General features: G+C 40.3%; 1 protein-coding gene across 3 annotated transcripts in view; it reads left to right on the forward strand.

Moving 5' to 3' along the window:
- Nucleotides 1–13,257, forward strand: part of SHROOM4 (shroom family member 4) — a 214,901-nt gene that overhangs the window by 187,760 nt on the left and 13,884 nt on the right. For all 3 annotated transcript variants that reach the window (XM_013057552.2, XM_013057553.2, XM_013057554.2), the window contains one exon: nt 11,661–12,455. In XM_013057552.2, coding sequence (XP_012913006.1) covers nt 11,661–12,455 — 795 coding nt within the window. The remainder of the gene's footprint in view (nt 1–11,660; nt 12,456–13,257) is intronic.

The following is a 13,257-nucleotide window of genomic DNA, read 5'->3' on the forward strand; positions in this document are numbered from 1 at the left end:
GTTAATCCTCACAACAACCCTATGCAGTTGAGCTTTATTTTTCCCATTTCACTGATAAGGAAGATGAGACTCAGGAGAGGCAGTGCTGTACTATTATTAACAACAACAACAAAAGGTATAATACCCAACATTTATGAAGTGTTTATTATGTGTCAGGCACTGCTATAAGCATTTCAGATAAATTATTTATGACTTATCATGACCCCACAAAACAGTTACCATTTATTGACCCAATTTTACAGATGAGGGAACTTACAGATAGATGAAAGTCATTTGCCCAAGGTCCGAGAGGCACTGGATTCCAGAGCCCTTTGCTTCTGGGATTATAAAGCAAGTATGTGACAAAACTAGACTACTACCCAGGTTTTTTAGTTCTCTGCCTTGGGCTTTCTTGTTTCCTTTTATCAAACCACACCATGAGCAGAGTGTGGAATATCCAGTACACATTTCTTATTTGCTGATTGAGTGAAAGAAAATGGATAATTCAGAATTGAATTTCATTGTATTAGGAAGAGTACACTTTTCAGGAAGGCTTTGCACCCAAGAAGAATGCAGTCTTCTGAGGCATGGAAGGATTTTTCAAAAGTGTGACAAAGTGAATTTAAATACTTAGGTATTAATGTACTCCTGGGCTCACAAAACTTATATAAGGAAAATTATGAAACTGTAATGGGAGAAATAAAGGCCTGAATAAATGCATAGCTCTACTCTGCTTCAATTTGGAGAGACTAAATATAGCAATGATTACAGTACTTCCTAAGTTAATGTATAGACACGATGTACTACTTATTAGAGTCATGGTGGGATGCTTTATAGAACTTGTAAAAATTCTAGTGAAATCTATCTGGAAGAATAAGTGGGTAAGAATACCAAATAATACATTTGTTTAAAAAGACAATGGTGGTAGACTTACCCTATCAGATTGTCATAAGGTGACAATTATCAAAACCGTATGATAGGGGGTTGAAAAAAGGCAAACAGTGAATTTTTTTTTAAAAAAAAAGAGATTCTAGGAATAGATTTAAGCTATTCTAAGAATATAGAGTACACTGGAAACATCTCTGAACTGGGAAAGCAATCATTCTTTCTTTAATAAATGTTGGAATCTTAGGTATCAATATAGAGAATAATTAACTTAGATCCATAGCACATTGAATACTCTGTAGTAAATTCCAGAAAGCAGACAGTGGAATAGCAGATTTGTTCCAACTACGAATAGAAGATAAATTTGTGTCTGTTAAATGGAAGATATCATCAGAGACAAGATAGATGGTTTTAAATATATAAAAGTTGGGGGGAAAACCTTTGTACAACAAAATATAATAAAAAGCTAAACAACAGAATGAGGCAAATGTCTGGGGTCAGCATCACTGATAACAGTTGACTGTCCAAAAGATATAAAGAATGGATATAGATATAGAAGGTCAGCTTTCAGATTTGGCTTCAAAAAAGGCAAGGAAACTGAGCAGGCAATTTACAGGTGAGAAACTCAAGGTGGTAAAATCACTGCATGGAAAAGTACAGTCGCACTAGCAATTAAAGAAATGTAAGCAGAAACAACTCCCACGTATCATGACCTGCTTTTTAAACTATCAACAATTAATGGAAATGATCAACAAATTATAAAACCCTATCTTGACAAGGTTGTGAGGAAACCATTCCTGGGAACAACATAAAATTGGCTCAGTTTTCTTGGAGGACAACCTAGAAATATGTGACAAGAGTTATAAAACTGTTCATACCCTTTGACCCAGAAGACCCTGAAGGAAATAACTTACAAAAGGAAAAAAAACGATTTGTTTAAAGATGTTCTTAGTAGTGCTATTTATGATCATGGAAAAGATTTACCCATCAAATAGATAGATCATCATAATGGAAACAGAATACAGCTATTAACAATGACAGGTATTAAACTATTGGGTCTTGCACAGAAACAAGTATTTGTAATAATATTAACCCCAGAAAGGCTAAATCCTAAATCACATGTTGAATGTTGAATCTGATAGTAGCCATATACAAAGAAAACTCAGAAAGGCAGCTAGTAAGCTGTAAATAGCTGGAGTTGAATACACAAGGTGTTTTGGGGGCACATGTCAAGTTGCTGAAATTGATAATAAAAAAAAAAAGACAATCTAGGGAAGAGGATTGATTGGTTTGATTTAGGCCCAGGAAGTTAGAGATCAAGGGCTTTGGAAAAATCTACATACTGGTAAGACAGTGTTACTTACCAGGCATGTTAGAACTCTCAGTCAACCAGCACATCTATGTATTTAAGTCTGTGAGAATTTTGACATTCCTAGGGGTGTACATCACTAGACCTTTTCAAATTTCCAAATCTTTCGCTACCACTGCAACATAGCACCTCCCCACCCCCACCAATAAACACTGTATTATCTAGCTCAGAATCATCACTTTCTTAAGACGGTTCCATCACTTCAATCACCAACACTATCTTGTAGATAGTTGGCGCTTCGGTGCCATTATTCATAAAGAAGCATATTTTCTCTCTGCCATGGTGACTGTGTACCTTGTCAGCAACTAGAGACCCGCCAAACCATGTTGAGAGATGGCAGGCAGTGCTAAGCATTTGACGAAGCTTCCTCCTTTGCTGGGTGCCTTGTCCTATCAACCAGTATTGTGATGCTTTGGAAGTCAAATACATACCCCTTGCAAAAAGACCAGTTACTACACTTCTTGGATCTTTAGGGTTACTCTCAAAGGTTTAAAAGCTTAAATGTTAAATACATTCGGCCAGGAGAACTACTCTACAACGATAATTGAGCAACAAGAATGCCTTTTAAATCATCTGAGACAGAATCATGTTCTTTATAACTTTGGTATTAAGTCTTTCCATTGTATGCTAGGTCTTTGAAAGTCAGTACATTAATATCTGGTATACATAAGGACTCAAATAGACAACACGTCCTCTCTTTCCCTGACCCATCCATTGCTTAACCATGGTGGGGCACCAAATTTCCTTGAATAACATTAGGATTCCCAGAACTTTTTGGAACTCCAGTATTCCCATAATTTTATTTTGTAAATCTTCATCCCAGTTGTCACATGGATGGTATGTATATATTTAATTAAATGAATTTTGTTTTGAGAATTTTTTAATGGCTTTATACCTCTTAAGATACCCCGATGAGTTGGGAACCTGGTAGGTAACAACTGATTAGAGCAGTAGAGCCCAAAGCATGATCCTGGGCGAGCAGTACCATTATCATCTGGGAAATTGTTAGAAATAAAAATTCTCCACTCTGTTCCAGACCTACTAAATCAGAAATTCTGATGACAGGACTCAGCAACCTGTGCTTTAATAAGCCCTCCATATGGTTCTGATGCATGCCCAGGTTTCATTACCTCTGGATAGCAACAAGTAGAGCCTTAATAACCTTGGCCAGCCCGATCCTCAGCTGAATTATTCTTGTGTCAGACCCTCCAGGTCCCCCAACAGTGTATTATTTACTCCTAAAATGTCTTCTATTAAGTCTCTTGAGAAGGGTATTCAAACACTGAAGAGGCAGCATGTTGCATGGGCAAAAGTGTGGGCATTGGAGTCAGATGGAAATTCTGGTCACTATTCCCTTTGTGTTCTCCAGTTGTTTAACCTCCCTGAGCCTCATTTCTAATACAGCTGAGAGAATACCCACTCCAGAACATTCTCTCAAGAGTTAAATCAAAGCCCTGTCAGCTGTCCAGCCCTGTGCCTGATGGACTCTCAGTAAACATAGCACCGACCGTTACCATCCCTTACTGCCATGTCCATGACACTATTTAAAATCCAGGGGAGTAATGGGAAGAGCTTCTTGGAAATTCCAAGTTGGGGCCATTGGAGAGGGGAAGCAAGGCTTTACCCAGGACAGCCCCAATAAAGCAAGGATTTCTCTGATTTCTTCAAAGGACACTTGGCACCAGCCTGCTGGGGCAAGTCTTGCCACTTGCATTTTTCATTGCCAGACTAATTGTTCCTTACTTGAAGTTCTGTAGACCCAGAGGCAGGGAAGGGTGGCAAAAACAATCCTTCTCGGCCCTTGTCCCCTCCCAGTGTAAGCCTCCTTGTGTCTCACTTCCTGGATCTTGCAAATATTTCCTTCAGCAATAACCTGGGAGTGGCTGTTTCTCTTGGAACAGTCTTATCTTTTGGCTGCTGAGAAAAGGGAAAGGGGAGAGGGGCTGGAAATGTGCACCCTTGCTGCTGAGAATCTGGAATACTAAGCTATTGTGGTGAGTTTAAAAGTAAAATTTCCAAAGAAGAAAACTTCAGAAGAGTGGGGGAAGAGGCAGGAGAAGATTTTTTTCCCATTCTCTGCAAATATTAGTTTTCATTTTCAATCACTATCAGGCCAAAAATATATATATTTTAACAAAAGGGGAAAATCTATTCATCAGAAGAAAATGTAACCTGTGCCAAGAGGAAAAGAGAAGAACAGCCCAGGACTTGGCAGGCAATTCGCTTTTGTTTTTGAGATGTAGTCTTCTTACTGGTGTCAACAAAGCCCTTTCTTACACTTAGCTTTCATGCTTCCATGCAAAGAGCTAATGTTTCCATGGACACCTGGGGACGACTGCAGTGTGAATACCTTTTGCCTCACCCTAGGAGCCCTTGCTCTAGTGAGATTGCCCATTGGGGTCAGATAAGGCAAGTTCCAGCCTACATACAAGGACTTCTTACTAGCTGGGAAAATGATTTACCACCCCCACCTTTCTAAAAGATGTTATTTATTTATTTGAGAGAGAGAGAGAGAGTGTGTGTGCAAGCGGTGGGGAGGAGCAGAGGGAGAGAGAAGCAGACTTCCCGCTCAGCAGGGAGCCCAAAGACATGGGGCTGGATTCCCAAGACTCCAGAATCATGACCTGAACTGAAGGCAGACACTTTACCGACTGAGCCACCCAGGCGCCCCTGAATTACCCCTTTTAAGTTTTAGGATTCTTACATGTCCACTGGCAATGATGGCACCAACTTTGATGGGTTGATGTGAAGACTAATAGAAATACACACATGAAAGTGCATAAAGCAGTGCCTAATACACACTAGGAAGTAAGAAACCATAGTTCATTTCCCTTAATGAAACTCTTTATCCTTGTCCCAAAGTAGAGTTGTAAATTTCTGTGCATATAGACAGCTTGAACCCTTGGAAAACAGGACTGTTAGGAAGCCAGTAACCTTCATTTGAGCCTGACACACTTCAGTGAAAGCCTTCCATTCCTCAGGTTGCTTCAGCTGTAGTGCCTCAAGGAAGGGACTATGTCAGTTTTGCTCCCCCTTTGATCTGGCCACCTTGCACAGTAGAATATTCAATTGCCGCGTAGAAGGACTTGTACACACACTGACCCAGCTGATCCCATTGAAGGTTCTCCTTTCTCTTTGCGGGATCATGCCCATTCCTTCTCCCCTGATAAAAGTGATTCTGCAAGGCTCAGGCTGGCCCCACACAGGCCATGTAAGTGGGGAGGGGCAGTACTTTAAAATAGGGATTGATGGTGGGGGGGCTGAGTGGCTCAGTCAGCTAAGCATCTGCCTTAGGCTCAGGTCATGATCCTGGGGTCCTGGGATCGAACCCCACATCAAACTCCTTGCTCAGCAGGGAGCCAGCTCCTTCTCCCTCTGCCTGCCCTTCCCCCTGCTCATGCCCTTTCTCTCTGTCAAATAAATAAAATCTAAAAAATAAGAAGGTTTCTCTAAAAAAATCATAAAAACTAAAATAAAATTAAGAGTGTTGCCGAGAACAGCAATTTCCAGGTTGCCTTGTCAGAGCCCAATGCCCCCAGGTAAGGTTACAGTGCCATGAATTAGGACATCAAATATCTAGAAGGACATGTTTGTTTCTTCCAACTGATTCTAGAGTTGTCCACCTATAGGTAAATCCTGTAAGGCTGGCATAAGTGGTTAGTACCTGAACAAGACAACTTAGAATATCGAATCCTTTTGATTTTTACACTGCTTTGAAACCTCAACTTGGTTTCTTTGTGGTTTTTTTTTTTTTTTTAATTTTCTGTCCCTTTTAAGGAGATGAGCAGAGTGAGTAAATGGGCCCAGTGTTAAAATCCTTGGTTAGCTTGGGCCTCCTAGCTAGGTACCCATGTGGCTGAGTTGAGATCCGAGATTTCCCGGTTTCTTGGGTGTTGAGCAGAGCTGAATATTAACTAGGGGACAGTATAGTCCAACTCCTTTGGTAAGAACAAGGAGCAAGGCCGAAGAATACAGCAGTGAAGTTTGTACACTTGACACAACTGACACAACCATATGCAGTGGCTCTGAGTAAGGGACTCTGTTCTAACAATAAACATAGTTCTGTCATCTGTCATTATTAATCACCTTTCCATGTACCCAGCATTGCTGCTAGGTCCTTTTTATACAGGTAATCCTCACAACGGTGTTGTAAGATAAATATTTTCCTGAAACTGAGATAAATTAAATGCTGCCTGCAAGGTCATGCAGCTTTTGGGTTATGGAGCCCAATTTTACATTTTTACTCGAATGCAGACCCAAGTCTTTCTGACACTGGGTTCTTTCCACTCTACTCTCTTGCCTTGCCTTTCCTGTGCTCTGGTGAGGGAAGAGGAAAGGGTGGCAAATTTGAGTACTCTTGTCACCACAGTTGCAGGACATCAGCCCATTGAGGGTCTTTGGAGACCTTGCTGTCACCACCTTCATTTCATAATGCAGCTAGACTGGAGATGAAGGCAGAGAAGGGAGAGAGGCAGGGAAAGAAGGTGGGAAGCTGTGTGGTGATGGGTGGAAGACAGGCTGAATAGATGGGAACCAAACCTAACTGGAACAAAGAACTCTGTCCCCCAATCTCCAACCCAAACCATAGCCTTCCCATCATTTTCACCCTGGATGCTTGTTTCCATAGTATGGTCCCAGAACCACTTGTATTAGAATCCCTTGGGGGCAGTTGTTAAAAATTCAGATTCCCAGGCATCACCACAGAGGTACTAAATCCCAATTTCTGGGGGGGAGGCTCACCGATTTGCATTTTCAACAACCACTCTGGGTAATTTCACTCAAGAGCCATTTTGATTAGAAACAACTGTCCCAGACCAGTGTTTTCCAACTTTTTTGGATCATGCACCCTCTTCAGAAAGAATTTGGAGCACGCACTTTCAGTATATGTTGGTAGTTTATTAATAAATCCCTTATATGTACTAATTTCCCAATATTTGTATATTTAAATGCAAAAAAAATGGTGACATTTTTGCAATAGTGTTCTTAGATGAGACTGGTTTCTCATTTGTCTTTATGTATATTCTAGTTGTTGGGTTTTGGTATTGACATTATGCAGGATTCTTTTCTTTTCCCTCAATAGATTCCAGAGTCTAGGAAGTGTAAATAGCATTGAGGTTGTCTGTTCCTTGAAGGTTGGTAGAATTAACACAAGATCATGTGAGTGTGCGATCTTTATTTTGCCAAATTTATCAACATTGTTTCCTATGATAACAGGTGCATTTAAATATTTCCATTCTTCTGCAATTGGTTTTGGTAACTTTTATTTTCCTAGAAAAACATCCTAAGCTTTCTAACTTGTTTTCATAGAGTAGAACAAAGTATTCTCTTATTCTTTTCATTTACTCTGCAACTGTGGTTATTTCTCCATTTCTAATTTTGTGCATTTGGGGTTTTTAATTAGATTAGCAAGTGGTTTGTCTTTTTTATTGTTTTATATTTTCTTTTGAAGTAGTAGCTTTTGGCTTTAATTATTAATTCTATCATTTGTTTTCCAGTGTATTAATTTCTGCCATTAGTTTTCTTTCTGCTTTGCTTACATCTATTTTTGTGGCTCTTTTCTTGACATCCTTTGTTCAGTGCTTAATTCATTGATCTTAATTTGTTCTTATGTATTAATGTAAGCATTGAAGGCTACAGATTTTCTTGTGACCACTGCTTTATTCATTTAAATTTTCTAGCTTCTGATATTTCATTGTTATTTTTTAGGTATTCTTCAATTTCAGATCAGATCCCTTCTTTGACTATATTGGGGGATATTTTCTTCCCTTTTATTTTCTATGTACTAGAAGCTTTTGTCTTTCATTTTTGTTACTAATTTCTTGTGTTGTTATGTTGTTATTGGGTACCATTATTTGTACTTCTTTCATTTTTGGCTTAATATGGAGTCAATTTAAGAACGAACGGTTCAATGGACCCTTGAGAATAGAGAAATTTAAGTGTTCCCATTATCTTAGTTTTGACTGTCATATCTGTCATCAGCTGAAACAGCCTCATAGTCCATTGCTCCCTTTTTCTACCTTTGCATTTCCTATGGCTTTGCTTTATGAATTTTGATGCTATGTTGACACATAAAGATTTAGGGTAGTTAGATCATAATCATGTGTTCTAACCACTAACTTATAGTGCCCCTCTTTGTCTTATTATTTGATTTTCTGCTTTGTAGGTGGCTCAGTTGGTTAAGTGTCTGTCTTCAGCTCAGGTCATGATCTTGGGGCCCTGGGATCAAATCCCACATCCAGCTTCTTGCTCAGTGGGGATCCTCTCCCTCCACCCTACTTGTGCTCTCTCTCTCTCTATCTCTGACAAATAAAATCTTTAAAATATAATTCTACTCTGTTATGATATGAATGTCATGGTTGCTGGGTTTTTTTCATTTTTGGCATGAATCCATTTATTTTATGGAAGTACACTTGATACACAAAGTTACATTAGCTTCAGGTATACAACATAGTGATTTGAGAAGTCTATACATTATGCTGTGCTCACAAGTGTAACTGGAGCCCTGTATTTCCCACTCCCCTTTGCCCATTTCGCCCATCCTCTCTCCCCCAACGTGTACCTGTCTGGCTACCATCAGACTGTTTTCTGCACTTATGGGTCCATACCCGCTTTTTATTTGTTCATTTTGTTTTTTAGATTCCACATATGAGTGAGATTATATGGTATTTATCTTTCTCTATCTGACTTATTTCACTTAGCATTATACCCTCTAGGTCCATCTGTATTGTTGCAAATGGCGAGATCTCACCCTCTTTTATGGATGACTAATATCCCTGTGTGTGTGTATGTGTGTGTGTGTGTGTGTGTGTGTACCATCTTTTATCCATTCATCTTCTTTATCCATTCATCTGTTGACAACACTTCGGTTGCTTCCATATCTTGGCTATTTTAAGTAAAGCTGCAGTGAACATGGAGGTGCAGATATCTTTTCAAATTAGTGTCTTTGTTTTCTTTGGGTAAGTACCCAATGGAATTTATGGATCATATGATGTTTCTATTCATTAATTAATTTATTAAACAAAATTTATTAAATGCCTACTGTGTTGCCAGGGACTAGGTACTAAATAAATGAGACACATAAGATCCTTGCCTTCATGGGGCTTACATTTTAGTTAGAGAGTGGAGCATGAAATAAACAGGTAAAAGTAGGTATGTAGGTATAATGTTAAGTGGGGATGTGTGTTCTGAGAAAGAACACAAAAGAAAAAGGATAGAAAAAGGATAGAGCACAAAAGAAAGAAGGATAAGCCATCTCTATTTTAGATAAGGATGTCAGGAAAGTCCTCTGCCTGATAGCATTTGTCAACCTTTTACTCTCTACTCATCACCTTGTTTGTTTCCTGCTGGAGAAAATGCCAGGTAGAACACTTTGCACACAAGGAGGAACTTAAACTCTTAAAGAACTATAGGTGGGCAAAGACTCAAATAAGAAGGGATAGTGGATGGACGTGTGAAGGTGAATTTCTGATCCATGTGAGTGACGAGCTAGCCACAATGGGGACTGGAGATGAGTTCACTGAAGGAGATTTGGTTCTTTATTCTCTTTGAGCTTGGCTACCATTATGTGTATGATTATTTTTTAAAGAAATATTCTCAGTCTTCAGTATGACTATTGAATGGGTATTCTGTCTGATGAATTAACTGAACTTCTGGAATTTCCTGTCACTAGGCAGTACTTAGCATGATGCTGATTGCTCACAGGCTACAGCAGGAAACCAGAGCTTCTGGTTTAGAGGCTTAACTCTTTATACTCTGAGACTAAAGAGCTGTCCTTTGACTTTGGTCACTCTTTATTATACAGAAGCTTGACTTTTTATGCATATTTTATACTTATTTAAATCAGCCTGGACTTCTTTCTTTGGATATTTTTTCAGTTGCTTATAAGATGAGAATCTCATTTTGCCTCACAAGTGACAGTCTTTTTAATCTGTTTATACTTTTTTTCTTATAAACATAGAATATATATACATATATACACATATAACACATACATTAAAATACACACACACACCCTTAAGTCTTGAATCTGGAATTTATTTTGGTACATAATAGAGGGTGCGTCTCCAAATATTTCTGTTCTGCAGTTATCTCAAAAAAAAAAAAAAGATTTTTAAGACAGTATTTCTTTTAAAGATTTTATTTATTTATTTAAGATAGAGCAAGAGTGAGAGAGAGAGAGCACAAGCATGGGGAACAGCAGGCAGAGGGAGAAGCAGGCTCTCCACTGAGCAGGGAGTTTGATGCAGGGCTCTATCCTCGGACTCTGAGATCATGACCTGACTCGAAGGTAGATCTCAACTGACTGCGCCACACAAGCACCCCTCCAAAAAAATTTTCTTAAAAAATCATCCTTTATCTCCTTCTTATAGAAGGTGAATTAAACACAGAAAGCACTTAAAATAGTGCCTGGCATTTTATAGATCGATGTGTTTCTGGGATTTTCATTCTGTTCTATTAATCAGTAACACACTGTTTTAATTATAATTGCTTTATAATATGCCTAATCCCTCACCCCCATTTCTTCTGTAGCAAAATACTTTTCAATATTATATCTTACTTTAAGTTTCAAATTAATTAAAAAAGGTTATAGTTAAAAATTCCTGTTGAGAATTCTGACTAGAATTGCATTAGAAGAGCTATTTTAAACCCAAAATTGTAGATATTTGTGAGTTGCCTATTTGATATTTTTTGGTACAAATATAAAAACATGGACAGAAAGCATTTCAAATTCACGGTACAGCGTGCATCTGGAGAAACAGCAGGTGAATAGAAGTGGGGAGTGAAAACAAAGGGTATTATGTATTTGTTTTTTAAAAAATCATCAAGTATAGATGGCAGAGTATTAAAATTAATCCTGGGCAGTAGGTGGGAACATGAATATTTATTATAGCAATCTCTGTATGTTTCTAAATATTTAACATTTTTCATGATTAAAACCAAAGCAAACAAAAACAATATAACAGAATAACCAGACTTGTAAGCCTCAGTACACAGCACATTCAATTGGAGTGCTACAGCATGGGGTACTGTGTGTATCCAGTCTTTAGAGCTAGACTGTCCAGTTTCAAATCCTAGCTCTACTACTTACCAGCTGTATGACCCGGAGCAAGTTACTTAACCTGTCTGTGCCTCAGTTTTCCTGGCTATAAAATTGAGATTCTAATAATAGCTAGCTTCTGGGGTCATTTGTGAATATTAACTAGGACACAGAAAGCACTTAAAATAGTGCCTGGCATTTAGTACATACTTGATTAAGTGTTAGCTATCAATACTGAGTGCTAGTATTACTACTCTTATGATTGCATTTACTATGTATATTTGCATTGTTCTATGGCCATCTTGAAGTTTGCAGAAATGATGTTATCCAAAACATGGGGCCATCTGAATCTTGCTTGTTTTACACACTCTCCATCTTACTGTTTTGCAGGGAAATGGCTCATTCCAAGGCTAGCTTGTCTTGGGCAACACCGTTCCATCCTTGCCTTGAGAACCCAGCACTGGACTTGTCAAGCTACCGAGCGATCTCTTCCCTTGACCTTCTCGGAGACTTCAAGCACTCCTCGAAAGAAACAGAGGAAACTTCCGCTTATGAGGAGGGGAGCTCCATGGCCTCCATGCCCCGCCCGCTGCGGAGTCGTGCCTTCTCAGAGAGTCACATCAGCTTGGAGCCACAGAGCTCTGGGGCCTGGGGGCAGCATAGGAGAGAGCTCTTTACCAAAGTTGATGAGACCCAGCGGGATCCTTTGGGAGCCCGAAAGAAGGCCTTTCCTCCTCCTCGCCCTCCTCCTCCCAACTGGGAGAAGTACAGGCTATTCCGGGCAACCCAGCAGCAGCAGCAACAGAAGCAGCAACAAGAGGAGGAGGAAGAGGAGGAAGAAGAGGGAGAAGAGGAGGAAGAGGAAGAAGGGGGAGAGGAGGAAGGGGAGGAGGAGGAGCTGCCCCCCCAGTATTTCAGTTCAGAAACCACTGGTAGCACTGCCCTCCATCCTGAAGAGGTCCTGGAGCAGCCACAACCCTTGGGCTTTGGCCACTTGGAGGCTTCAAAGCAGAGCTCACAGAACCACCCAACAGAACAAGAGTCCTCTGGTCTCCACCCCAGCGATTTCCTGCCTCCGGTGAGGGGCCACTTGGGATCTCAACCTGAGAAGACTCAGCCCCCTTGCTGTTACAGTACAGGTGGGCTTTGGAGAACATCAGAGAAGGAAATTGCCAACTCCCCCAAGTAAGTGCTTATGAAAGACAGGTCCCCAACATGGCTGCAGAGTGAGTTTGAACTTCACCTCCACCATTTACCACCTGTGTGACATTGGCTTAACTGAGTAATTAAACTGTTCCCAGCCTCACATTTTTCTCACCAGGAAAACGGGCATGATGATACCCATTCTACATGGTTGTCATTAAGATGAAGACAAGCTCTATAAAGTAGAGAGCCCTGTGTGTAGCTCATAGTTGTTGATTGGTAAATGGTAGTTGTTGAGGTTCTTAAATATCACTGTCCAAATACTATCTTATTTCTCAGTTTGCCTTTAAGATATGCATCAGTGTCAGGCCCCTGAGCCAGAACACATTAAAGCCGTTGTTGCCTCCTGGCATTTCCCCCAAAGCCTGGCTCAGGCTCTTTCCTGCCTTTTCTTTTGCTCACTCTCTAGAAGGAGAGGCCTGCTCACAGCCTGACCAGCCTCTGCTCCAGGACCTGTCTGGGCTTTGAAACTCCTCCCCCAGTTGTTCCTGGGGCTGGGCGCTTGATGCCCTGCCCATTCCTTACAACAGTTAGGGTCACTCTTAGCTGCCTCTTCCACTTTCTCCAACACCCCCAGCCCTGTTACCCTGCCTCTTTGCATTAGCTCCGGTGGGCCATAGGCAGCAGTTGATGGGGTGGACAGGGAGGCCAAAGCAGGAGGGTAGTCTGGCCATGGGGCTGCTGGTGTCTGTTTGCCTCCCTGTGCCTGTGCTCATCAGCATGGCATCCAGTGCCTGGTGGTTGTCGTCTTAGCTCCAAAGCAGCAGAGCTCTGGCTTCAGCTC

The sequence above is a fragment of the Mustela putorius genome, unplaced genomic scaffold, assembly GCF_011764305.1.
Source record: "Mustela putorius furo isolate JIRA1106 unplaced genomic scaffold, ASM1176430v1.1 tig00003903_pilon_pilon_pilon, whole genome shotgun sequence".
Classification (NCBI taxonomy): domain Eukaryota; kingdom Metazoa; phylum Chordata; class Mammalia; order Carnivora; family Mustelidae; genus Mustela; species Mustela putorius.